This window comes from Asterias amurensis, chromosome 4 (assembly GCF_032118995.1).
Source record: "Asterias amurensis chromosome 4, ASM3211899v1".
Classification (NCBI taxonomy): Eukaryota; Metazoa; Echinodermata; class Asteroidea; order Forcipulatida; family Asteriidae; genus Asterias; species Asterias amurensis.
Genome location: NC_092651.1, coordinates 10,629,776 through 10,656,171, shown reverse-complemented (window position 1 = coordinate 10,656,171; position 26,396 = coordinate 10,629,776). Strand labels below are relative to the sequence as shown.

Here is a 26,396-nt window from a genome sequence, read left to right as displayed (position 1 = left end):
GGTATTTTTTATTTCACGCAGTGATCATAAAAAAAAAACAATCGTCAGCAGACAAGGCGCACCGAAAGATAAGACGCATCGATGTTTTGGGGGTCTAAAAAGTCAGATAAGACGCGTCTTATCCGCAGGAAAATACGGTACTTTGAATTTGAATTTTAATGATATAAAACCCACAAGATCCTAGAAGTTGGGAAAGGGTGAATTCTTATCATAAAAGAGTGGAAACCACATCATATGTAGCTTCTTAAAAGAAGCTGTTATGGGACAGTTTGAGGGATAAATGACAATAACGGAAGTACAATCCAAACTGAATTTTGACTTTCATAGAATTTTTGTCCATATTATAACATCTTCTGAGAACAGTTTCTTCATTCTGTTGGCTTGTAATAGACACATCTTGTAAAGGATTTTGATACCAAAGTTTTGTGTCTTGACATGTATCCCTACTCACTGTGAATAAAGATGTATGTCATGTATTTCTGTAGAAGTTTCAGCTTCATTAGTCGTCAAGCTTTTGAGGGGGAAAAAAGTTAAAATCACAGAGCGATGCTTTAGGAGAGTAAATACGTTGTACATGTTAAAATAATGTTTGTCTCCTGAGACTAAAATTTTTTATGTGACATCAAAAACCACACCACATCAGCAGGTAATATTTTAAGGGAAGCTTTCTTTCATCATTATCTTCAAACCCTGTAAGTTTAATGTAAGTCTGTGGACGTACCGGTACTGTTTTTTGTCGTACATACGTACCCAAACTCTTTAAGATATGGAACTGGTTACATTTTCTGTATTATTTTTTTTACTAGGCGTTTTTTGCTTACCACTGAGCCCATCTCCAAGACATTGCTTTTGAGAACAGTTTCTTCATTCTGTTGTATTACAATAGACACATCTTTTAAGATATGCAACGGGTTATATTTTCTCTTAGTTTGGTTTCTAGGCGTGGTCGCTTACTACTCCCATCTCCAAGACATTGCTTCTGGGAACAGTTTCTTTATCTTTAAATACATTTTCTCTTTTTCCATTTCTAGGCGTTGTTGCTTACTACTCCGCTCACCTCCAAGACATTGCTCAGTACCCCGACCTCAAGATGAACCTCTTCCACAACTTCCAGGAGATTGGTAATGCCATTATCTTCATGAAGATGATGGAGCAGTGTCTGGCCGTGGAGGAGGTTTGTGATCTTCTCCATGCTTCACCGTTCCAGAACATCATCCCAAAGCCACATGTCAAACGTAAGAACCTTTCTGTTCTGAGTTGGTATAAGGGTTTCTTTTCTCTAATTGGTGATAAGAGAGCGTCTCTGCAAAAGAACATTCTCGTAACCCAGGTTCCCATGTAATCATCTTGGTTAAGAGAGACATGCATGGCTCAGTGCCTCTGCTCAAGGACACAGTTTCCATATGACCATTGAAGTATCTTGAAGTAATGGAAGTGTCGTCGCCAAGCGGTTAAGAGCACCGAATTCAAACTCTGGTGTTTCTGATCAGCAGAGTGTGGGTTCAAATCCCCGGCCATGACACTTAAGCAAGACACTTAACCATTGCTTCGTCCCTGGATGGGACATAAAGCCGTTGATTTCATGTGTTGTGTAACAGAACCCAGTGCACTTATCGAAAACAGAAGGGGTTTGCCCCAATGTTCCTGGCTGTGGCTGCTGTATGCGCTGTAGCACCTTGTAAGGTGCTACATAATAGGGTCTCAGAATTAATAATAATAATAATAATAATGATTACATTTATATAGCGCTCTATACTAAACAACCTATCTTTCTGATAGTTTGTATACACTCAGCCCTTAAGATGTTACTATCTTGCCTGTCAGAAAGGCTTTGTAATGTACAAGGTTGCATCATTATTCATGTAGTATTTGATACATTTATTGAAGATCAAACAATCAGAATTCCGTCTTCCGTTTACAACGGAAGAATAACAAGTTGAAACTTTCCTGTTTTGTTTCTCACAGAGGGTGAGAAGTTGGAGAATAAGTTGAAGAGGCTGGAAATAAACTATGCTCCTCTTCAAGTGGTGCCTGTTGTTGAGAAGATGGGAACACAAGAGGTAAAACTTAGATATTGTCAACTCCAATCTGCAAAATCTGTTTGTCACCTTTATTTTCTGGTTTGATGTTAATTTTCTTTAACAATTTCGTTTATGTAATATTACAGCAAGCATGACATTTTTCCTATTTTAATCTAAACTTGGATTTTCTGTGCTCTCATAAAATCAGTCAGATTTTGATTGAATAGCATTAGCCTGTTGGGGATGTGGCGGACACTATAAGAGTGCACTGTTTGGTTTTAGGTTTATACAGACAAATTTACCCAAACCTTATAGTGTCATAGCAATGTGTCCGCCATATCTCAAACAGACTTACGGGTGAGTTTATACGAGCGTATTTCTTACATCAGCCCTTGTCAGACAAAGAGGGTTGGCAAGTTGGGTGGAGTTCATAGAGCTATATGTATTGACTAGAGCACTAACACCCCGTTATATACGCACTAAGGTTTTGAAGCCATGTGGGCGCATCCATGTTTATGTACAAACCAATACAAAAGTTTGAAATTTTGTACCGCAATTGTACGGCTATTTGAATGACAGTGCGTTTGTTCTTTTTGATGTGTCATCGAACCAAACAATGCATCAAATATAAACCCACAATCTGCTGTTGAGCGTAGAAACTGCGAGCGTCATGTGCGTCATGTTTAAAATGCGCGTATGCTTTTTGTAGTTCATCAATCAAGTCGAACTTACGATAAGTCGAGAATGAGCAGTCGGGTACGTAAGTGCACATGCTGAATGTAAACAAAATCGCGGTATTCTTTTAAAATTAAAATCGTTCCATATAGTCACGCAACACATCAAACATGTCTGCGCCCAGGGTGGCTTCAAAATGCAGAGCAAGTTGGCGCTCTAGTCAATATATATAGCTCTATGGTGGAGTTACAAAGATTATTGGACACAGAGTGAGCTATTCTCTGTACACTAACGAGTGACGAGTTTTTTAACCAAATTTAAAGGAGAGTTGATCTCATCTAACTTAAAGAGTTTCATTTTTGAGCTTATTACCAATAAACTACAAAGAAGTATGGTTGCTAAGAACAATATAAAGAATGGTTCTTTCTAAATTATTTGTCTTGTTTGAACCAAACAGCAAATCGCCGATGCAAGAGAGGGTGACCTGCTGACCAGGGAGAGACTCTGTTGCGGACTCACCATGTTTGAGATCATCCTACACCGCATCAAGGGATTCTTATCCGACACTATTCTGCAGGGTCCTGAACCAGCGAACGGTGTCATGATCATCGATGAGTGCTCCGAGTTCCACAGATTGTGGAGTGCCTTCCAGTTTGTCTACTGCCTTCCACTCAAGGAGCATAACTTTACACCAGAGTAAGTTAAGATCAAGTTTATAGACCAATTCGTATGCCCAAGTGCTTCACTGCTATTGCTGGCACCCTCATTGCTGGTGCCTTTTTATTTGTATGCAAGTTAAGTGTCTTTCTTCACGATTCACACAATTTCAATGACAGAACTGCATAACATGATAATGTAGAACATACTTTTTTTAAATAACTGCAACTTAACAGAAAGTGAATGCTGAAAGATTTAAGCATTTATAAAATCTCTGACACAAAGCCCAAGATTTTTTTCATTTTCAAATCAAAGTGACCATCAAATTTCATGAAACGTTCTCAGATTGTTTGTATGTTGTTTTAAAACAAGATGATCCAAATGAAATTACTCTTACCAAGACTAATGACAAAGTCACCCTTAAAGGCACATGTTGCCTTGGATCGGTCGAGTTGGTCTTTGAAAAGCATTTGTAACCGTTTGTTATGAAATGCATATGGGTGGAAAGATGTTGTAAAAGTAGAATACAATGATCCACACAACATTGCTTCGAAATTGCGCGGTTTTCCTTTTACCTCGTTGACTAACACGGTCGGCCATTTATGGGAGTCAACTTTTTGACTCCCATAAATGGCCGACCGTGTTAGTTATTAAAGGAAAAGGAAAACCACACAATTTCGAGGCAATGTTGTGTGGATCATTGTATTCTACTTATTAAACATCTTTCTAACCACATGCATTTTATAACAAACGGTTACAAATGCTTTTTATAGACCAACTCGTCCGATCCAAGGCAACGTGTTCCTTTAAACTATGCTTACATTACTGTTTCAACAGGACTTTTTATCCATTAGCTTTTCACCACTGAATGTTTTTCTGGTCACAAAATGTGGCTTTTTCCACTGCACCGAAGCAAAGTAATTTTTTAAAGATTTATTTGCTAGTATTAACTCACATCTCTGCTCCTACATTTTGTTCACTCAGGGAGAGCTATGGTGAAGGGCTGAACTGGGCTGGCTGTGCCTTGATCACTCTGCTTGGACAACAGAAACGCTTTGAAGCGCTGGATTTCTGCTACCACATCCTACGAGTGCAGAAAGTGGATGGTGTAGATGCAGACATCAATGGCATTGTAAGTTTCCCTTCAACATTCAGAAACAAACATTGAGCTTGGCCTCAACCAAGTACATATTTTCTCCAATAGTCGTTACGTATACTCTGTATATTCTGTATATTTTGTGCCAGTATATTTTGCCATTCAAAAAATTTGTGTGTGTGGGCATGTCTGCTATTGATAACCAAGGACTTCAAGAAAAGGGATTCGGGAAAAAATCACACCGGGGACAGTCCTCGGTAGTTTTTGTGTACAAAACCAATGGGTACGTCTGAAAAATAAACCATGTCCAAACAATGGGAGAACAAAGAGTGTGTGTGTGTGTGTATTTTAAAGAGGTAGCTCTCTTTACAAGCATGCAACTTTTCAGCATTTCTCATCTTGAGTTTATAAATGTGAATCTTTGCATTGGTCGTTAGTCAGCAGCAGCAAATTTGAAATTCATCGTTAATTCCAACAGGCAGATGACTTAACCTTTAACCTGTCTCACCCACTTTAATAAGTCAAGGTGCATTGATTGTACAGTATATAATATTTTCCACATAAAAAGTCTCTCCCAACCATGCTCTATGTGCCGTTGCTTGTAAGAAATACTGCCGTCTTTGAACCATGTTCTAACTTTCTTGATGGTTTTTCTTTGATAGCCCATCGGACGTCTCGTAGACCGCATCCGCAAGTACCAGATTCTGAACAACCAAATCTTCTCTGTACTGAACAAGTACCTGAAGGCAAACGAAAGTGACACCACGCCTGTAGAGAAAATACGTTGCTATCAGCCACCTATTCATCAGTCCGTCATTGATGGAGGAATGTAAAAAACAGAAATGATGGAAGACTGAAGAGGCATGGTGGAAGGGCAGTAGTAAGGATTTGCAAATGAAGTTTCTAAACATGCTGTAAACTGAAAAATAAGGCATCTTTAATAACAGAATGTTTCATGAGACACACACATGCCAATATCTGGCAAATGTCTTGATGTGAAGTATTGAAGGGGAAGTTCGGAGAGTCCTTCTATTTTTTTATATTTTTTTTTAAACAATCCTCCAAAACCAAGAAGTTCAAGTTCAAAGTTGTCTTCAAACTCTTGTACTCTGTTACTTAGAATTGTTTAAAAAAAAAAAATCCACCTGCAAACTGACAGTCCTTCTATTTTTATACAAGCTGTCTCAAAATAGTTGTTTGTTTTGTATGTAGAGGAAACAACTGATAAGGGGGGTTGCATAAGTAAGATTTTTTTGTGTATGTACTTCTTGCCCCTTTCTTAACACTTTGCAAGTTGGTTATCTAAAAGACAGAAAACTTTTTTTGAAATGATACACAAGAATTGCTATTTATTTTGTTGTTATTTTAATGATAAACAGTATGTTCATTTTGTTTTAATTTTTTGTTTCGGGGGGGGGGGGGGGGGGGGTGTTAATTTTCGAATGTGGCTGGCTAGCAAGGTAAAAAAACATCAATCTTATTCAAAGTTGTATACCTAGTCTGCAAGATTGATGTAGCACCAAAAGACAATAGTGGACACTATTGGTAATTACTCAAAATAATTATTAGCATAAAACCTTACTTGGTAACGAGTAATGTGGAGAGGCTGATAGTATAAAACATTGTGAGAAACAGCTCCATCTGAAGTGACAAAGTTTTTGAGAAAGAAGAAATTTTCCACAATTTGAGACCTCAGATTTAGAATTTGAGGTCTTGAAACCTAGGGTGTTTTTTCTTTCATAGTTATCTCGCAACTTTGACGACCAATTGAGCTCAAATTTTCACAGGTTTTTATTGTATGCATATGTTGAGATACACCAAGTTAGAAGACTGGTCTTCGACAATTACCAATAGTGTTCAGTGTCTTTAAATGATATATATTATATTAATATATATAAAAGGGGGGTGCTGTAGGTGTTGTAGCACCCCCAGCTTTTGGGATGGAAGTTTCTTTAAATTTACCCTTTAACATAAGCGAAAAACTTGCAAAGGTAAAAAATGTATGAATATATGTAGCATGTCATATATAGAATTTTTAGAAAAAAACAATCATATTCGGCCCCAAGCTGTGCCCAGCCGGCCAGCATTATCATACACTGTAATATGCCTGGGTTTTGTGTGTGCCTGGCCGGCCGGCTGATCAGGGCCCAGTTTGTGTGTAGACCCCGCTATGTATTCTCTTAAGAAATGTGTATGATGCAGGATTAAATGAGGGCGACACAAAACCTTGTGCTGCCAGAACTTGGATTTACGCTCTGCACTCGCCTATTGACTTTGGGGGAAAAGAAACACGGCCCTGTGTCCTAGCAGGCCTGAAAGCAATTGTTAACTATGATGATCAGTGTTGAGTGTCTGCTACAGATGGACATATTATTGGGAATTTCACTTCTCAAAGCACTTGTTAGGCAAAAAGCCAAATTCCATGTTATGTCCTGACTATTTATTTATAATGAAATTAATTCATCAAGCAAATAATTTGTATTTAGGATAAATTCGTACCATTCAGGCCTGGTTCTCAGTGCCTCCTGTTTTTGGTTTAGTTTATTCCGCTCTTCCTTTTTTTTAGTACTTAAAAAGTGAAATACTTACATGGTCCATTTTACACAAATGGGTTTAACGATACTTGAACATAAATTGGCAACTTTTGTACACCACATTAAATAACACATGTGCAGTAGTTGCATTTTAAAAGGTTAGAGTCCGGTGAAGGTTGATATTTTTATTATTAATAATAACTTTTGTCTAGCATACATGGTATAACGTAGTATCGCATCAGATTTTGCATTGATATAAGTTTAACCAATTCTGCACGGTACATTTGTAAATACAAGCAGCAATGTAATTGTATGGATCTATTTAAAGGCATAGTTGACAATAAAGAGAGTGGCTTATATAAACTACCAAGCGTCAATGATTTCAGGTATATTTAATCTCCAACACAATCATTAAAGTTGTCCTTAACGAAAAATGTTTGTTTTACCCTTTACACCTATGTGTGTGTGTGTTAGCACTGTATACTCTGTATCGGTACTTTCCTGAGTTCTGTGAACAAAATTACAGGCATACTACTCAGTCAGGATTTGTACCCACAAACTGCAATTCTAGAGCAGTGTCTTACCTGTAAGTGGTTTTACAGATACTTTATATAGCTCAATCATTCAAAGCATTGAGGAAAGAAACAAAGTAAGTTTTGGGAGTCGGTACTTCTAGGTATGCAACAGTATTTTTAATTTTTATCTATTTCATCCTCGAAGTGTGAGGGGCCAATTTCATGGAGCTGCTTAAGCAAAAAATTCGCTTAAGCACGAAAATAGCTCGCTTATTTTACACATGTTACTGGCCAAAATTTCATGCCATATACATTGCTTGTGACTGGTATTTAGCTGTTGTTTACTTAGCATAAAAGTTGAGTGGAGTCTTGGCCAATAATTTGATTTTACTAGGCAATGATTTTATCGCTTAAGCAAAATTTTGTGCTTAAGCAGCTCTATGAAATTGGCCCAGATGATCAGGCAAGGGGTGCACCCCACTAAATAAGGCAAAAACAGAGTCGGAGTGTCAAAGCTCATTAATGTTTTGTAGGCCCTCAAAACATTCTATATTAAACAGGCTTGAGAACCCCAAGCCGTTTCTCACAATGTTTAACCTACCAACAGCTCTCCATTGTTACCAAGTAAGTTTTGTTACTAACAATTATTTTGAGTAATTACTAATAGCGTCTAGTACCTTCAAGTTAGCTCCTCTGATAATAATGCTCCTTATGTCCTCAAGTTATTAAATAAAAGTAACTCCATGCTCCACTAAGCTAGCTCAACAGTTTTAATGTGTTTTGCTCCACAAGAAAAAATATTTATCTCCACAGGTCCTTAAAATGGCATCTCCCAAGTTAAAGACTGATGTAGGCCATCTAAACAAAGTAGTGATAAGTTTAAATTAGGATTGTACACTCCAGAAGTAATACTGTTCAAATACCTCAATACCTCAAAGCCATTGTAGGGCATAAAACCAGCGCGCAGAATCACATTTATATACAGGTTTACACTGAATTATTATTGGAGGGTAAAGTTATATCAGATTTCTGAAATGAAAAGAATTTATAAAAATTCTGCTTAATTGTCAATGTTTTTGAAACAGATTTCTTTTAAAAGGCCTGCATACCCCAGCTATCCTGAAATGTAAAGGTCAAGGGGTAAATCTAGTGGACTCATTAAAAAAAAAAATTCAAATCATGAATGCTGGTAACAAATTAAGCTGAATCTGGGGTGTCCATATGCTTAGGCCAAGCACTCGCCAATCATTCGAATGTGTACAAAAAACACTCGAGGAAAACGAGGACAAAAATTTTCATAGAGCACAAAAAGTGTTATTTCTGTTGTTGTTTACAATAGCACAGGCTTTTGAGGGCGCTCGGCGCGGTTAGATGAGGGTGCAACTTTTGTAAACAAGCGATTGAAGTCATGCTTGATAGGGGGGATCCACAAGCTAAAAGTCACTGGTCTCGCAGTTATCGAAACTGCTCATGACTAACGTCAAATTGGTTTCATTAAAATCTTTTGCATAATTATTATACACGTTATATAGGGGCCTATTGAACGTTCAAACATTTTCAATTTGGCTTCCCCAGCTACACGCTCAATAATGTAACTTGACCTTCTCCATGTTTGTTTTGATATGAAGACCACCGTGCGTGTTAATTACATCGTTTATTTTGACAGTGAGGGGAGCGACAAAGACATTTATTAGAGCGGTTACTGTTTGAAGTGTTCAAACTTCGCGCATTCACAATGAGTAATCCACTGACATTAGGCTTAAATGTTTTTTGGGAGGCGATTTGTGGATAGTCTCGGCTGGAACTGGGGGTAAGTTTCCCCCCTAAACATTACGAAATTCATTTAGAATAACATAAACAAAATGTTTTCAACAAAACGAAAACAAAAACCACAAAACTTTTTACAGTTGAGCTCCGAAATTTGCGCCAGTTACGCACGGCCATCAGGCGGCGTGTAACTTAGAAGTTCCTTATGACGTCACGGCGGGCTCCTGGGCATAAAATACCCACAATTCAATGTATGATGGAGTCAACATAATTTAATGGCGGACCATTTTGGACATCATTTTTTGCTGAAAATCTACTTTTTTTAGAAAGATATCTGACACAACTGCACCTCCAGATGAACCAGCAACATTTCCTGCGTACCTAGGGTGAGTTTTAAAAGTATATTATAGGTTATTTTGATTGATTTTTGAGCATTTTGTATTTGACACCATAACTCAAACTGATGATAACTGTTTTGGCTGAATTAAAATCGGGCACCTTCGGGCATTTTTTTACACATTCGCGAAACGTACGTACTTAATGTGTCATTTCACGTAAATTTGACTTATTTGAAAGATTTTTCTTATACTTTTTGGGTGGAAGGGCGTTTGGTAAGGGCGTTTGGTAAGGGCGTTGTTGTTGTTGTTATTGTTTTTTGTTTGTTTTGTGTTTGTTTGTTTTTTTTTTTTTTTGTTTTTTTTTTTTTTTGGGGGGGGGGGGTTCTAATTTTACTAGTCTGTAAAACTGATTTTATTTTAAACTCTTATTTTATCTATTAGTACAACTCCACCCCACCAAAATGCAAACTTATTTCATAAAACCTGTTTTATCACTACAAAAGTACCATCCTTGGCTCTACTTCGCACAAACAATAATAATTGCTATAACACTCACCCTTATGGCTTATGCTGTTTTTTTTTAACATGCATACTTATTACTAACTTAGACAATGTAGTATTAGAGCAAGTTTTTTTGTTAGAACTGGCAAAATCAACATTTTTACACCATTTTTGCCAGGGGTCTCAGAATATTTTCCTTTCAGTTGTGACTAGGGCCAGCACTGGTCTTTGTATTTCTGGTGAGAAAAACTTGGGCAATTGTATCCTGCTGTGACAGTACTGCCTCAAAAATGTACCTTTTTTTCAGAAAACATGACAAAATGCATTCATGCATTTTTGTTCTACCTCCATATATTTCATATGTTGAGTTTGTTTTATTGTACAATTCTTATTGAGTTTTATATTAAAATGTGTAACCATTACACACTCATTGACCTTTTTTATAAAAAGAGAACAATTCATTTCATTAGAGTCGATCATAAATGATTGTCTTCAAAATTATGTAGCTAACTAGAATCAGACCTAGTTAAAGGGACTATTAACTTAAAAACTGACTTGGTAACTAATATTGGAGAGCTGTTGGTAGTATAAAACATTGTGGAAAACGACTCCCTTTGAAATAACATAGCTTTTGAGAAAGAGGTAATTTCTCACTAAAATAATAAAAGACTTCTAGCTAGAAATCTTTTATTCCTATATGAAAGCACACAGATTCGTCCAACAAGGGTGTTTTTTCTTTCATCATTTTCTCACAACTGCGATGACCAATTGAGCTCAAATTTTCACAGGTTTGTTATTTTATGCATATGTTGAGATACACCAAGTGAGAACACTGGTCTTTGACAGTTACCAATTAGTGTACCTTTTTTACATAAAAAATAAATACTTACCTGGCTCAGGAGATACCGTGATCAATAAGGCGGTTCTCCCATGGCGAGGCCTATCCATTGCACTTCGGACGGGTTGACTTATGCGATTCCCCCAAATGTGGGGAGCTCGGGAGTCAGTTTCCCTTGTGGTTTATTATTTGATATAAAAAAATAATTAATAAATAAATACATAAACTGACAAATCTGTAGAAGTTTGAGATCAATTGGCCATCAGGGTCACGAGACAATAGTGAAAAATTGATAAAACGTTATGCACAACACCGATTTGAAAAGAAAATGAATAAAATGCTCATTGGGGGATAAACTCCAATCAGGAAATAAGTTTTTATCTATTTCTCACCAAATACAACATTTCAGACAGTTATTTAAAGTACCATGCCATCATTTCCTTTCATCATCATCAGACCATTTTATCTGTTTCCATAAAAACTTCTTGGTAACAAGCAATGGAAAACTGTTCATATTATAAAACATTGTGAGAAGCGGCTCCCTCTAAAGTAACACACATGTAGTCTTTGAGAAAAAGATAATTTTTCAATCAAATTAATATTAAAATAGTTTTCCAGGCTGTTTATCCTTTTTATCCTTGTGCAACAAAAGTGTTTTTACTTTCATTATTCTCCTGCAACTTCAATGACCAATTGAGTCAAAATTTCCACAGATTTGTTACTTAATGCGTTAATATTGGGATATCCCAAGTGAGAATACTGGTCTTTGACATTTACCAACTTAGGGTTTCAGTGCCTTTATAGGAATTGAGCTGTCTCTAGCTACTGGGATAATCAAAGTGATGGTTAGTAGCTTATCTGCTTTAGAATGGCAAAAGTCATTTGTTCGAAAAACCATCCCTAGTATAAGAAGTAGTATGCATATTTATGTGTAATCAATCTGAGGAAAGTAAAGTTTCTAAACCAACTCAACACAACACCTCTTTATTCATCAGCATTCATATTTCTTTACACTATTTCAACAACTTCTAAACATGGCGTCCTGTATCCCAGTCATCGCACAAGAGTTTTCATTAACACAACATATGTGAGCAAGCTTGATGAGTCATGTCAGCAGGTTCATGACGGAGAAACATGTCAAAACAGGGGTAACATTTTCAAGAAAATTGTTTTTGTTAAATTCAAGTGCCAAAATATCTCTATTTTACATTGGTGACTTCCTTTCTGATAAACGTCATCAAGGGGTTGAAATTAGCAAGGGAATTAAGTTTAATGATGTACATTTGTGAGAGAAAGAAATCAACAACAATTTTAAAAGCATTGTTTGCAGATACAAGTTCTTTCAACTTTGTTGTCATGTCATAGCAAAAGAATACTTCAAAGGTGATTGAAAACAATCACAACATACCTTTGAAAATTAATATGAATGTCTCTGTTTCCTACAGATAACTTCTGTACCTCAAACCCTTTGAAAAATATTGTTACATCACTGTATTCTGTGTGTAAAAACATGATCGCGAGGTTTAATCACGAAAAAGCGGAGATTGCCATTACTGTGTGTACATTGTGCATGCGATACATGGTACATTCTATTACGGTCCGGACACACACACAGGAAAAACAGCTACTCGTGCTTCACATGCGTTGCGATGTCAGGACTTCCAACCTTTAAATCATTGAATGGGATTTTTGCTATGGGCACTTCGTGCTATTATCAGACTGTTTTCCTGTTGAGGTTGCGTTCTATCTACGTCTGTTTGCTGCATGTTAATGCTAAGTTTAGAACTAAAATTATGGCTCATCAAACGTTGACGCCGTTCGGCGCGATATTCAAAGTAATCGCAGGGAGCCTGTGGGATGTATGTACATGTATGTGCACGCTTAAAAAGGTCTGACACCGCTTTCTATTTGTTTCAGTTACTCTTATCTCTAGGTGTTTCTTCTTTCACATCTTTTGAACAAAAGGTTGTAAAAACATGATGTTTTTAAAGAAGTAAAGCATAGCTTTTGCTCTTTGCAGATGTCTAAAATATAAAAAATTACAAGGGTCGACAAACGACTGAATTTACTCAGTTCTTTCCCGTGTCCTGTGAAAAATTATTACAGCCATGTTACTCGCGTGGGATTTGAACCTACGACCCTTGCAATTCTAGAGCATTGTCTTACCAACTAGACTACTGAGGTTGCCCGGTAGCTAGAGGCAGTTTGAATCCTATGTTTTGGCAGCGGGTACTGCAATGATTATAAGAGATGTTAAATTTGCATCGGGATAAAGAATATTAATTTTGATTTTTTACCCATACACCGATGTGTGATAGCACTGTAAACTCAGTACTTTCCCGAGTCCTGTGAAAAATTATCACAGGCATGTTACTCGGGTGGGATTTGAACCCACGACCTTGCAATTCTAGAGCAGTGTCCTACCAAATAATAATTCTTTATCCCCAATGCAAATTTAACATACTCTAGAACAATTGTTAACTGTCTGCATCTAGCAACCGATTGGTGTTCTAGTTGGTAAGACATCTATTTTAGAATGGCAAAGGTTGTGGGTTCAAGTTCCAACTGAGTAATTTGCCTGTGGATTTATCTTCACATGTATCAGGAAAGTACTTTGTGCATGTTACATCGGATAACAGCAAGTTATATTCATAACTTAAATTGTTTGAATTGCTTCAGGTTTCTCATTGTATGCCTTTTGACATGAGTCAGACTATACAAACTTGGACTCATTGCCTTTTTGCAGAGTTGTAGTACTCATACTCATAGCCTAAGTTCGCACAAACTTAGCTTAAGAGAAGCAAGTTTTTTGTTGATTTGACACAGTGTAAATTAAAACACAACACTTTTGTTTTACAGAAAAACACATCTGCAAAATGACACTACAATTACATCTCTGAAGGACACCTTTGGCACCCAAAGTCAACCACTTAGTACGATGAGTGTCGTTATTGAGGTAGCACCTAAATCACCAGTGTCGTGTCCTCACTAAGACCTGAACAAACATACCGGAACAGAGTCAACTATATTGGATGGATGGCTTATTGTAATGGCTGGAAACAAGGTACACAAATTCAAATTTTATTATAGCACTTGGGTAGGACCTATAACATGCTTAGAAAAATGAAAAATAACTCGAGACATCAGTCTTTTGTGTCAGACACTTCACGAAGTAGCAACTCAATTTGAGTTAATTTGACGGTTGGATGCATATTTATCGATCGATTTGTATTTTTGCCTTGACCCCTAAGAATTGGCATATTTGCTTTTGACCCCAATTTTGCCAATGAATGATGGCTACCTTTGCTCTTGACCCCAACTACTGTCAACGATTGATTGGAGTTTGCATCTCTCTAAACCCAGGAGAAAGTCTGTGATGGCACAGATTTTATTTCATTGGTGCAAAGTTTGTGTCTCTCTCAAATCAGGAGAAGGTTTGTGTGACTGCACAAATTGTTTTTTTTTGTATAGATGTTGAGTTTGCATCTCTCTAAAAGTTGGTAAGCCATCTTCTTTAGAATGGCAAAGGTCAAGATCTGCATCTAGCTACCGATTGGTGGTCTAGTTGGTGAGCCATCTATTTTAGAATGGCAAAGGTTGTGGGTTCAAATCCCAACTGAGTTGTTTGCCTGTGGATTTTTCTTCACATGTATCCAGAAAGTACTTTATTCATGTAACATCGATGTCTGGGTAAAAGAAGATTATATTCAAAACTTTTGACATTGGTCACACTATACAAGCTCGGACTTGTTGCCTTTTTGCAGTGTTGTAGTACTAATACTCATAGCCTAAGTTCGCACAAACTTAGCATAATTTTTTTTTTTTTTGTTGATTTAAAACATTGTAAATTAAAACATAACACTTTTGTTTTACAGAAAAACACATCTGCAAGATGACATTACAATTACATCTCTGAAGGACACCTTTGGCACCCAGAGTCAACTACTTAGTACGATGAGTGTCATTATTGAGGTAGCACCTAAATCATCCGTGTCATGTCTTCACTAAGACCTGAATCCAAAGCAGAGTCAACTTTATTGGATGATGGCTGATTGTGATGGCTGGAACCAAGGTACACAAATTCAAATTATATTTTAGCATTTTGGTAGGACCTTACATGTTAAGAAAAATGAAAAATAACTTAAGACTTGAGTTTTTTTGTGTCAGACCCTTCACAATTTACCAACTTGATTCGAGACAACATGACGGTTCGATGGACTTTTATCAATCAATTGGTATCTTTGCTATCTTGCCAGCGAATGATTGCCACCTTTGCTCTTGACCCGAATTACTGTCAACGAATGTTAAGAGTTTGCATCTCTCTAAACCCAGGAGAAAGTTTGTGATGGCACAGATTTGTTAAACTGGTGTAAAGTTTGTGTTTCTCTCGAAGCAGGAGAAGGTCTGTATGACGGCACAAATTGTTCTTTTGTAGATGTTGAGTTTGCACCTCTCTAAAAGCAGGAGAAAGTTTGTGACGGCACAGATTTTTCTCATTGTTGTAAAGTGTGTGTCTCTGTAAATGCATTTACAACTGAGTATTATGAGTGTAGAGTTTTTTCTTCACATAGACCTATCAGGAAGGTACTTTATGTGTAGGCCTTACATTTTACTTTGGTTTTTAGGTAAAGCAAATTGTATTCAAAACTTGGTTTGTTTGAATGGATTCAAACTTCTCGACGTATGCCTTTCAGCATGAGTCGGACTGTACAAACTTGGTCTCTTTGCCTTTTTGCAGTGTTGTTATACTCGTGACTCCTACACCTTGAAGTTAATCTCGAGTTAAATTCAGCACCGCAATTTGCACAAATTTAATGTTAGTGAAGCAAGTTTTTGGTTTATAAAAAACATCGTTAATTAAAACACAACACTTTTGTTTTACAGAAAAACACATCTGCAAGATGACATTACAATTACATCTCTGAAGGACACCTTTGGCACCCAGAGTCAACTACTTAGTACGATGAGTGTCATTATTGAGGTAGTGCCATCATCAGTGTCATGTCCTCACTAAGACCTGAATAAACATACCAGAACAGAGTCAACTATATTGGATGGATGGCTTATTGTAATGGCTGGAAACAAGGTACACAAATTCAAATTTTATTTTAGCACTTGGGTAGGACCTATAACATACTTAAAAAAATTAAAAATAACTTGAGACATCAGTTTTTGGTGTCAGACACTTCACGAATTACCAACTCAATTTGAGCTAACTTGACGGTTGGATGCATATTTATCGATCGATTTGTATTTTTGCCTTGACTTACCTTTTTAGCCTAAGTTTGCACAAACTTAGCTTAAGAGAAGTAACTTTTTTGTTGATTAAAAATATTGTAAATTGAAACATAACACTTTTGTTTTACAGAAAAACACATTTGCATTATGACATTACAATTACATCTCTGAAAGACACCTTTGGCACCCAAAAGCAACTACTTAGTACGATGAGTGTCATTATTGAGGTAGCACCTAAATCATCCGTGTCATGTCTTCACTAAGACCTGAATCCAAAGCAGAGTCAACTTTATTGGATGGATGGCTGATTGTGATGGCTGGAACCAAGGTACACAAATTCAAATTCTATTCTAGCATTTTGGTAGGACCTTGCATGTTAAGAAAAATGAAAAATAACTTAAGACATAAGTTTGATGTGTCAGACCCTTTACAATTTACCAACTCGATTCGAGACAACATGACGGTTCGATGGACTTTTATCAATCAATTGGTATCTATGCTCTTTGCTTTCTTGCCAGCGAATGATTGCCACCTTTGCTCTTGACCCGAATTACTGTCAATGAATGATTAGAGTTTGCATCTCTCTAAACCCAGGAGAAAGTCTGTGATGGCACAGATTTTTTATATTGGTGTAAAGTTTGTGTCTATCTCGAAGCAGGAGAAGGTCTGTATGACGGCACAAATTGTTCTTTTGTAGATGTTGAGCTTGCATCTCTCTAAACCCAGGAGAAAATTTGTGACGGCACAGATTTTTCTCATTGTTGTAAAGTGTGTGTCTCTGTAAATGCATTTACAACTGAGTTTTATGAATAGATTTTTTCTTCACATGTAGGCCTATCAGGAAGGTACTTTATGCGTAGGCCTTACATTTTACTTTGGTTTTTAGGTAAAAGTAAATTATATTCAAAACTTGGTTTTTTTGAATGGATTCAAACTTCTCAACGTATGCCTTTCGACATGAGTCGGACTGTACAAACTTGGTCTCTTTGCCTTTTTGCAGTGTTGTTAAACTCGTGACTCCTACACCCTGAAGTTAATCTCGAGTTAAATTCAGCACCTCAATTTGTACAAATTTAATGTAAGTGAAGCAAGTTTTTGGTTTATAAAAAACATTGTTAATTAAAACACAACACTTTTGTTTTACAGAAAATCACAGCTGCAAAATGACGTTACAATTACATTACTGAAGGACACCTTTTACACCTAAAGTGAACCACTTAGAAAGATGAGTGTCATTAGTGAGGTAACGCCTAAATCACCAGTGTCATTTCTTCACTAAGACCTGAATAAACATACCGGAACAGAGTCAACTATATTGGATGGATGGCTGATTGTAATGGCTGTAAACAAGGTACACATATTGAAATTTTATGTTAGTACTTTGGTAGGACATGAAATGCCTAGAAAAATGAAAAATAACTTAAGACATCAGTTTTTGGTGTCAGACACTTCACGATTTACCATCTCACAATTCCAGATAACTTGACGGTAGGATGCACGTTTATCCATTGGTATTTTGTGGTATCTTTGCTTTTGACCCCTTTACTGTTAACAAATGATTGATACCTTTACTCGTGACCCCAGTTACTGTCAACGAATGTTCAGAGTTTGCATCTCTCTAAACCCAGGAGAAAGTCTGTGATGGCACAGATTTTTGTCATTGGTTTAAAGTTTGTGTCTCTCTCAAAGCAGGAGAAAGTCTGTGTGACGGCACAAATTTTTTATTTATAGATGTTGGGTTTGCGTCACTCTTAACGCAGGTGAAAGTTTGTGACAGCACAGATTTTTCTTATTGATGTAAAGTTTGCATCTTTCTCAATGAAGAAGAAAGTCTGTTTGTAAAAAAAAAACATTCTTAATTAAAACAAAACACTTTCGTATTACAGAAAAACACATCTGCAAGATGACATTACAATTACATCTCTGAAGGACACCTTTTACACAAGAAGTCAACCACTTAGTACGATGAGTGTCATTATTGAGGTAGCGCCTTAATCATCAGTGTCATGTCCTCACTATGACCTGGATCCAAAGCAGAGTCAACTATATTGGACGGATGGCTGATTGTGATGACTGGAAACAAGGTACACAAATTCAAATTTTATTTTAGCCCTTTGGTAGGACCTTACATAATAAGAAAAATGAAAAATAACTTGATGCTCTTCAAAAGTTTCCCATTGACTTAAAAATATTCCAATGGAAGTGCCCTTTGGAAATGAATATGCCCTTGCCGTTCAAAGATGAAACTCTTGGCCTGTTTTCCCTGATTACTGTCAAAGATCTTAATCCCTATTGCTGTTGCGTAAGTTTTGTGTAATTGCTTTTTAACCACTATTGCTGTTGACAAAGAACTGGCATCTTTGCTCTTGATCTTTTGTAACATCATTAATTGTCTGATACATTCGCCTTGCCCCTTCTACTGTTAACGATTGATTGGTATTTGTGCTCTTGACCTTATTACTGTCACAAATTATTGGTACCATTGCTCTTGACCCAAACTACTGCCAACGAATGATTGGAATTTGTGTCTCTCTAAACCCAAGGGAGGGTCTGTAAAGGTGCAGATTTTTTTTCATTGGTGTAAAGTTTGTGTCAAAAATTGTTTAAAAATGATTATTATTATTAAAGTGTCTTAATAAGGGAATCAATGTGTGGTGAAGAGGTTTTCAACTAGTGGTTTAATCCCAACGAGGCCTGGTGCTTGGTAGTTTTACCGAGACGAAGTAAAACCACTAGTTAAAAACCGATTCAACACACTTTGATTCCTTTTCGGTCAAAAACATCATCACTTTTTGGTGAAAAAGTAAAGTAAATGCAAAATTATAGTTGTTAAATTATTTCTTTCTATACAACACCCCTCCAGCTATGAAATGGTAAAGCCCTCCGCCACCCTCGGGTAAACAACTCCTTATAAGGGAATGCTGTGCGCGTCGCGCGTATCATGTGATGTGGCACAACCGTTTCAGCTGTTGCTCTCGACCAATAGGAATGAAGAAACAGTCTTATAATAACAGGTGCAAGGTTGCATGTCACGCCCATGAGTTAACACTTTTTACCGGTCATAAACAAACCCACATATACACACCCACGTGACACGCTCTCCACCAATAGGAATAGCGAAACTGTCTGAGGTATTTATGAATGTTTATTTTCATTTGTAGACTGGACGTGAAGAAGAACCCAAAACTAACCTAAACTGTTACCTGCTATTTGGCTCAAGATCTGCACGAACTTGCCTGGAAGTGTTTGATCAAGACAGATGTGACATGCTATCAACAAGGATGAACAACTTGTACGACATGTGATAATGGAACCGTAAGCTTCCTTATGAAATTTTTCATGGATTGAGTCAAACTATTAATTTGCATATTCCCTATGACGCCAGGCTATATTGCTCCCTTAACCGTCTTACCCACAATGGGCCATGAGACTTCCACTTTTCTCTTAGCTACATGACGGGTGCAGTTGTTAATTTCTGTGTCCACAGATTTTTTGATAAGTAAAACCTTGACATTCAGCGTCAAGCTCTGACGAGTCTTCTTCGGCTCAGACAAGCAACAACGAGGGGGCATCCCGTGGGACCAGTGGGCACCAGGGGACTGCTCTGTCGGCGGTCTTTGCCCCAAAAGGGGAAAATGATGCAGCTGATGCCTCTCTCGGGGTTTCAACCCACCTCAATGCTTGTTAAGCGCTGATGGGGCACATTGCCCTCCAGCACTCTCCGGCACAGATAACGGCGCAAGCCATCCTGGTTTGTACCACAACGCTATGGTCATGGCGTATGTCAACAACCGGGGGTCATCCTGCCGATGCCTCTCTTGGGGTTGGATTGTCACAACAGAATGATCCCCTGCCCTCGGTCGGCCCATTCGCTCTTTCAGTTGAATGACCGGCTCCCTTGTGTGCCTGTCACATAGCAGTTGTGTGGGGCCATGAACATCTTTTACCCAACCTCAATGCCTTGAAATGCTGACAGGGCCCTATGCCCTCCAACACTTTGGGGCACAGGTAATGGGGCAGGTCATCCTGGTCATTTCATAACGCTATGGTCATGGCGTATGTCTACCACCAGGGGGCATCCGGTCAGACCAGGGGGCACCAGGGGACAACTCTGTCGGCGGTCTACATCCCAAGAGGGGAGAATGTTTCAGTGGATGCCTCTCTCGGGTTGAATTGTCCTGACAGAATAATTCCCTGGCCCCTGCTGTCCAAGTTGCTCTTTCAGTCGATTGACCGGCTCTCATGTTTGCCTGTCATAAAGCAGTGCTATAGGGCCAGGGCAACTTTCAACCTGCCTCAATGCCTGGAAAAGCTGACAGGGCGCAAAACCCTCCAGCAGTTTCGGGCACAGATAATGGGGCAAGTCATCCTGGTACGCTTCATAATGCTATAGTCATAGTATGTCAACCACCAGGGGGCATCTGGTCGGACCAGGGGGGCACATGGGGACTGCTCTGTTGATGGCCTACATCCCAAAAAGGGGAGAATGTTGCGGCCGAAGCCTCTCTTGGGTTTGGATTGTCACGACAGAATGGTCCCCAGGCCCTGGCCTGGGTGGCCAAGTTGCTCTTTCAGTCGACAACTGGCTCCCGTGTTTGCCTGTCACATAGCAGTGGTGTTGGGCCAGGAACATCTTTCAACCCACCTCAATGCCTGGAAATGCTGACAGGGCACAATGCCCTCAATCACTTTCGGGCAAAGATAACCGGTCAAGCCATTCTGGTATGTTCCAACAACGCTATGGTCATGGCAGATGTCAACCATCAGGGGGCATCCGGTCGGACCAAGGGGCACAAGGAGACCGCTTCGTCGGCGGTCTACATCCCAAAAGGGGAGAATGTTGTGGCCGGTGCCTCTCCTGAGGTTGGATTGTCACAACAGAATGGTCCCCTGCCCCCTTTCGGACCAGTCGCTCTTTCAGTCGATTGATCAGTTCCCATGTTTGCTGTCACATGGCAGTTGTGTGGGGCCAGGAACATCTTTTAACCCAACTCAATGCCGTGAAATGCTGACAGGGCGCAATGCCCTCCAACACTTTCGGGCACAGATAACGGGGCAAGTCATCCTGGTACGTTTCATAACGCTATGGTCATGGCGTACGTCAACCACCAGGGGTCATCTGGTCTGACCAGGGGGCACCAGGGGACCACTTTGTTGGCGGTCTACATCCCAAGAGGGGAGAATGTTGCGGCCGATGCCTCTCTTTGGGTTCGATTGTCACCACAGAATGATCCATACCCCTGGAAAGCCCAGTCGCTCTTTCAGCGGATCAACTGGCTCCAATGTTTGCCTGTCAAAGCAGTGGTGTGGGGCCAGGAACATCTTTCAACCCGCCTCAATGCCTGGAAAGTTGACAGGGCGCAATACCCTCCAGCACTTTCGGGCACAGATAATGGGGCAAGTCATCCTGGTCAGTTCCAACAACGCTATGGTCATGGCGTATGTCAACCACCAGGGGGCATCCGGTTGGACCAGGGGGCACAAGGGGATCGCTCTGTCGGCGGTCTACATCCCGAGAGGGGAGAATGTTGCGGCCGATGCCTCTCTTGGGGTGTGATTGTCACAACAGAATGGTCCCCTGCCCCGGGTCGGCCCAGTCGCTCTTTCAGTTGAATGACCGGCTGCTGTGTGTGCCTGTCACATAGCAGTTGTGTGGGGCCAGGAACATCTTTTAACCCACCTCAATGCCCTGAAATGCTGACAGCGCGCAATGCCCTCCAACACTTTCGGGCACAGATAATGGGGCAAGTCATCCTGGTACGTTTCATAACGCTATGGTCATGGCGTATGTCACCACCAGGGGGCATCCGGTCGGACCATGGGGCACCAGGGGAACCACTCTGTCGGTGGTCTACATCCCAAAAGGGGAGAATGTTGCGGCCAATGCCTCTCTTGGGGTTGGATTTTCACGACAGAATGGTCTCCTGCCCCTGACCCGGGTGGCCAGGACACTCTTTCAGTCAACAACTGGCTCCTATGTTTGCCTGTCACATAGCAGTGGTGTGGGGCCAGGAACACCTTTCAACCCACCTCATTGCCTGGAAATGCTGACAGGGCGCAATGCCCTCCATCACTTTGGGGCGCAGATAATGGGGCAAGCAGTCCCGAATGTTCCAACAACGCTATGGTCATGGTGTATGTCAACCACCAGGGGGCATCCGGTTGGACCAGGGGGCACAAGGGGACAACTCTGACGGCAGTCTACTTCCCAAGAGGGGAGAATGTTGCGGCTGATGCCTCTTAGGGTTGGATTGTCACAACAGAATGGTCCCCTGCCCCCGGTCGGCCCAGTCGCTTATTCAGTTGATAGATCGGCTCCCATGTTTGCTTGTCACACAGCAGTTGTGTGTGCCAGGAACACCCTTTAACCCACCTCAATGCCTTGAAATGCTTGTAGGGCGCAATGCCCTCCAACACTTTCGGGCACAGATAATGGGGTAAGTCATCCCGGTACGTTTCATAATGCTATGGTCATGGCATATTTCAACCCCCAAGGGGCATCCGGTTGAACCAGGGGGCACCAGGGGATTGCTCCGTCGGTGGCCTACATCCCAAAAGGGGAGAATGTTGCGGCCGATGCCTCTCTTGGGGTTGGATTGTCACGACAGAATGGTCCCCCGCCCCTGACCCCGTGTGGCCAAATGGCTCTTTGAGTCGACAAATGGCTCCCATGTTTGCTTGTCACACAGCAGTTGTGTGTGACAGGAACATCTTTCAACCCACCTCAATGCCTGGAAATGCTGACAGGGCGCTATGCCCTCCATCCATTTCGGGCGCAGATAACGGGGCAAGCCATCCTGGTATGTTCCAACAATGCTATGGTCATGGCGTATGTCAACCACCAGGGGGCATCCGGTTGGACCAGGCGGCACCAGCGAGGACCGCTCTGTCGGCGGTCTACATCCGAAGAGGGGAGAATGTTGCGGCCGATGCCTCTCTTGGGGTTGGATTGTCACAACAGAATGCTCCCCTGTCCTCGGTTGGCCCAGTCGCTCTTTCAGTCGCTCGATCGGCTCCCATGTTTGCCTGTCACAAAGCAGTTGTGTGGGGCCAGGAACATCTTTTTACCCACCTCAATGCCTTGAAATGCTAACAGGGCGCAATGCCCTCCAACACTTTCGGGCACAGATAATGGGGCAGTCATCCTGGTACGTTTCATAACGCTATAATCATGGCGTATGTCAACCACCAGGGGGCATCCGGTCGGACCAAAAGGCACCAGGGGACCGCTCTATCAGTGGTCTACATCCCAAGAGGGGAGAATGTTGCGGCCGATGCCTCTCTTGGGGTTGGATTGTCACAACAGAATGGTCCCCAGCCCTCGGTCAGCCCACTCGCTCTTTCAGTCAATTGATTGGCTACCATGTTTGCCTGTCACATAGCAGTGGTGTGGGGCCAGGAACATCTCTCAACATGCCTCAATGCCTGGAAAAACTGACAGGGCGCAATACCCTCCAGAATGTTGCGGTCTATGCCTTTCTTGGGTTGGGGTGTTTCCGACAGGGGACCGCTTAGTCGGCAGTCTACATCCTGAAAAAAAGGATAATGTTGCTGTCGAAGCCCTCTCTCGGGGTCGGATTGTCACAACAGACTTGTCCCCTGCCCATGGGTCTTTTAGTCAATTGATCGGCTTCCATGTTTGCCTGTCATGAACACCTTTCATCCCACCTCAATGCCTGGGAATGCTAATGGGCCGCAATGCCCTCCAGCACTTTTGGGCACAGATAACGGGGCAAGCCATCCTGGTATGTTTCGACAACGCTATGGTTATGGTGTATGCCGACCACCAGGGCCAGTGGGGCACCAGGGCACAGCTCTGTCAGCAGTCTACTTCCCAAGAAGGGAGAATGTTGCGGCCAAATCCCTATCTTTGGGTTGGATTGTCCCGACAGAATTGTCCCCTGCCCCAGGATGGCCCAGTCAGTCTTTCAGTCGCTCTTTCAGTTGATCGACCGACTCCCATGTTTGCCTTTCACAAAGCAGCGGAGTGGGTCCTTGCACACCTTTCAACCCACCTCAATGCCTGGGAATGCTGACGGGTCGCAATGCCCTTCAGCACTTTAGGGCGCAGATAACGGGGCAAGCCATTCTGGTACGTTCCGACAACGCTATGGTCATAGATATGTCAACCACCAGGGGACACCCCATCGGACCAGGGGGGCACCAGGGGACCGCTCTGTCGGCAGTCTACATCCCAAGAAGGGAGAACGTTGCGGCCGCAGACCTCTTTTTGGGTTAGATTGTCCCAACAGAATTGTCCCCTGCCCTAGGATGTCCTAGTCGCTCTTTCAGTTGATCAACTGGCTCCCATGTTTGCCTCTGCTGTAAAGCAATCAGCTGCCAATCTACTGTGCCAGGGGCATTGTCACCAAGGCAAGGCAGAGCAACGCACTGTCCATGCACTGGGTTGGGCTGCTGGCCCATCCTCCTCATTCCACAGGTTTTGACCAAGATCGAGCAGGGTTCTCCTGATTGCCCTGTTCTGGTCACGACAGCAGCTTGTTATATAGGGGGATGTTTATTACCTATTCCCCTGTATCCAAGTTGGTCACATCATCCGTTAACTATGCAAAACTCGCTTCGAACTGCTGAGCAGCGCCACATTGCTGAACTTTTTTGTAGTTTAAGGGCTCATAGAAAAGAAGACATCATCGTGGGCCCTATTGTTTGTAAAAGTCTTATCAATATTGCCTGGCGGCATAGGGATTATGAACATTAGTAGTTCAACTCTACCATTAAGTATTCAATCATAGACCCATCCACACTACTGTGGGGATTTAAATGCACTGGACACCGTTAGTAATGCCAAAAAGCAGTATTCCCACTTTGTGTACCCAATATATGCATTAAATGACAAATCTGTGAAAATTTTGACAGTTACAACAGAATAATATAAGAAAAAACATTTTTTACATAAATTTGTGTGCTTTCAGACACATTAAAAGGCTTCAGGCCTGAAGTCTTTTATTATTTGAGCTAGAAATTACCTCTAAAAAAACTAGGAATAGAGGGAGACGCTTCTCACAGTGTTTTGTTTTGTACCATCAACAGCTCTCTGTTGCTCATTAACAAGTAAGTTTTTATGCTAACAGTTTGTTTGAGTAATTACCAATAGTGTCCAGTGAATTTAAACTAGTAGTGTAAGCAAGCATATTATTGTTTGGTATGCAAGCATCTAGGATAGTGATGTTATCTAATACTCTGTATAGTGTCCATTGTTTTAAGGCACTGGACATGTTTAGTAATTAATGAAGACAGATATTGTCACTTGGTGAATCCCAACATATACATAAAGTAACAAAAGTGAAATTCTTTGCACTTTTGTTCATCAAATTCGCAAGAGAATACTGAAAATAAAAACACCCTTGTTGCATCATTTTTGTGCGCTTTCAGTTGCATAATAAAAGGATTCAGCTGAAGTCTTTTATTATTTCAGTGCAAAATTAAATCTTTCTCAAGAACTACGTTATTTCAAAGAGAGCGGTTACTCTCAAATGTTTTTTCTACCATCAACAGATCTCCATTGCTCCTAACTAAGTAAGTTTTTATGGTAACAATTATTTTCAGTAATTACCGATAGTGTCCAGTGCCTTTAAAGCTGAATATTAAACATGTTCATTACTTTGTTGTCATTCTAATTGAACCCATGGATGTTTTGGTGGGACTAAGTCCTTTGCTCCAGTTGTATTAGGGCCACTTTGGTGTTTTTGTTGTAAAACGGTTTCATATGTCTTCGTTTGACTTTAGTCACAACTTCTTGTCAATGTATTCAATGAACCAGGTGTTAAAAGTTTTTAGGAGATGTTTTGGTGCTACTTTAAAAACACTCTCAAGTTGAGAAAGAATTTTGCTGTTATTTTCTTCAGCCCTTATTGGGATTAAGTCACATTCTCCTTAAATGTGCAGCTGTTATTTTGTCATGCAATTTAGTCGCTTTCTGTAAAAAATAAGTTGGATTTCATGTCATTTAGTCATCCCTCTTCTGCCTGGTAGTTTTCCTTGGACTAATTCATATTCTTATAATACATGTCTATGTGGGCCTGTGGTGTTTTCTTGGAAAACTCTGTATGCTCTTTAAATACTTGGTGATAAGTTGCAGTTTCTTCCAATGTGGCTGTGTTTTTCATGTAACTTTGTCGTTTTCTTCTCCCAATCTTTGGATGTTTTCTGGGACATAAACCCTTTGGACGTTTTGTTTTAACTAAATCGTATTCTT

General features: G+C 40.3%; 1 protein-coding gene, 2 long non-coding RNA genes and 1 other non-coding gene across 5 annotated transcripts in view; all 4 read left to right on the top strand.

The window, feature by feature from the left end:
- Positions 1-7,349, top strand: part of LOC139935824 (cytoplasmic FMR1-interacting protein 2-like) — a 35,150-nt gene extending 27,801 nt beyond the window's left edge. For both annotated transcript variants that reach the window (XM_071930421.1, XM_071930420.1), the window contains exons 24-28: positions 1,032-1,235; positions 1,966-2,060; positions 3,154-3,392; positions 4,338-4,485; positions 5,112-7,349. In XM_071930421.1, the coding sequence (XP_071786522.1) occupies positions 1,032-1,235; positions 1,966-2,060; positions 3,154-3,392; positions 4,338-4,485; positions 5,112-5,282 (857 nt within the window). In that variant the 3' untranslated portion in view covers positions 5,283-7,349. The remainder of the gene's footprint in view (positions 1-1,031; positions 1,236-1,965; positions 2,061-3,153; positions 3,393-4,337; positions 4,486-5,111) is intronic.
- Positions 7,350-9,535: 2,186 nt separating this feature from the next.
- On the top strand, positions 9,536-14,006 carry LOC139936499 (uncharacterized). Its single transcript, XR_011785961.1, has 2 exons — positions 9,536-9,651; positions 13,802-14,006. It is a non-coding gene; the product is annotated as an uncharacterized lncRNA (long non-coding RNA).
- On the top strand, positions 10,987-11,149 carry LOC139936760 (U1 spliceosomal RNA). Its single transcript, XR_011786015.1, has one exon. It is a non-coding gene; the product is annotated as a U1 spliceosomal RNA (small nuclear RNA).
- An 863-nt stretch (positions 14,007-14,869) lies between the features above and the next one.
- Positions 14,870-20,966, top strand: LOC139936498 (uncharacterized). The gene is made up of 6 exons (XR_011785960.1): positions 14,870-15,014; positions 15,827-16,028; positions 16,311-16,508; positions 17,327-17,531; positions 18,067-18,264; positions 19,342-20,966. It is a non-coding gene; the product is annotated as an uncharacterized lncRNA (long non-coding RNA).
- The last annotated feature ends 5,430 nt before the right edge of the window (positions 20,967-26,396 follow it).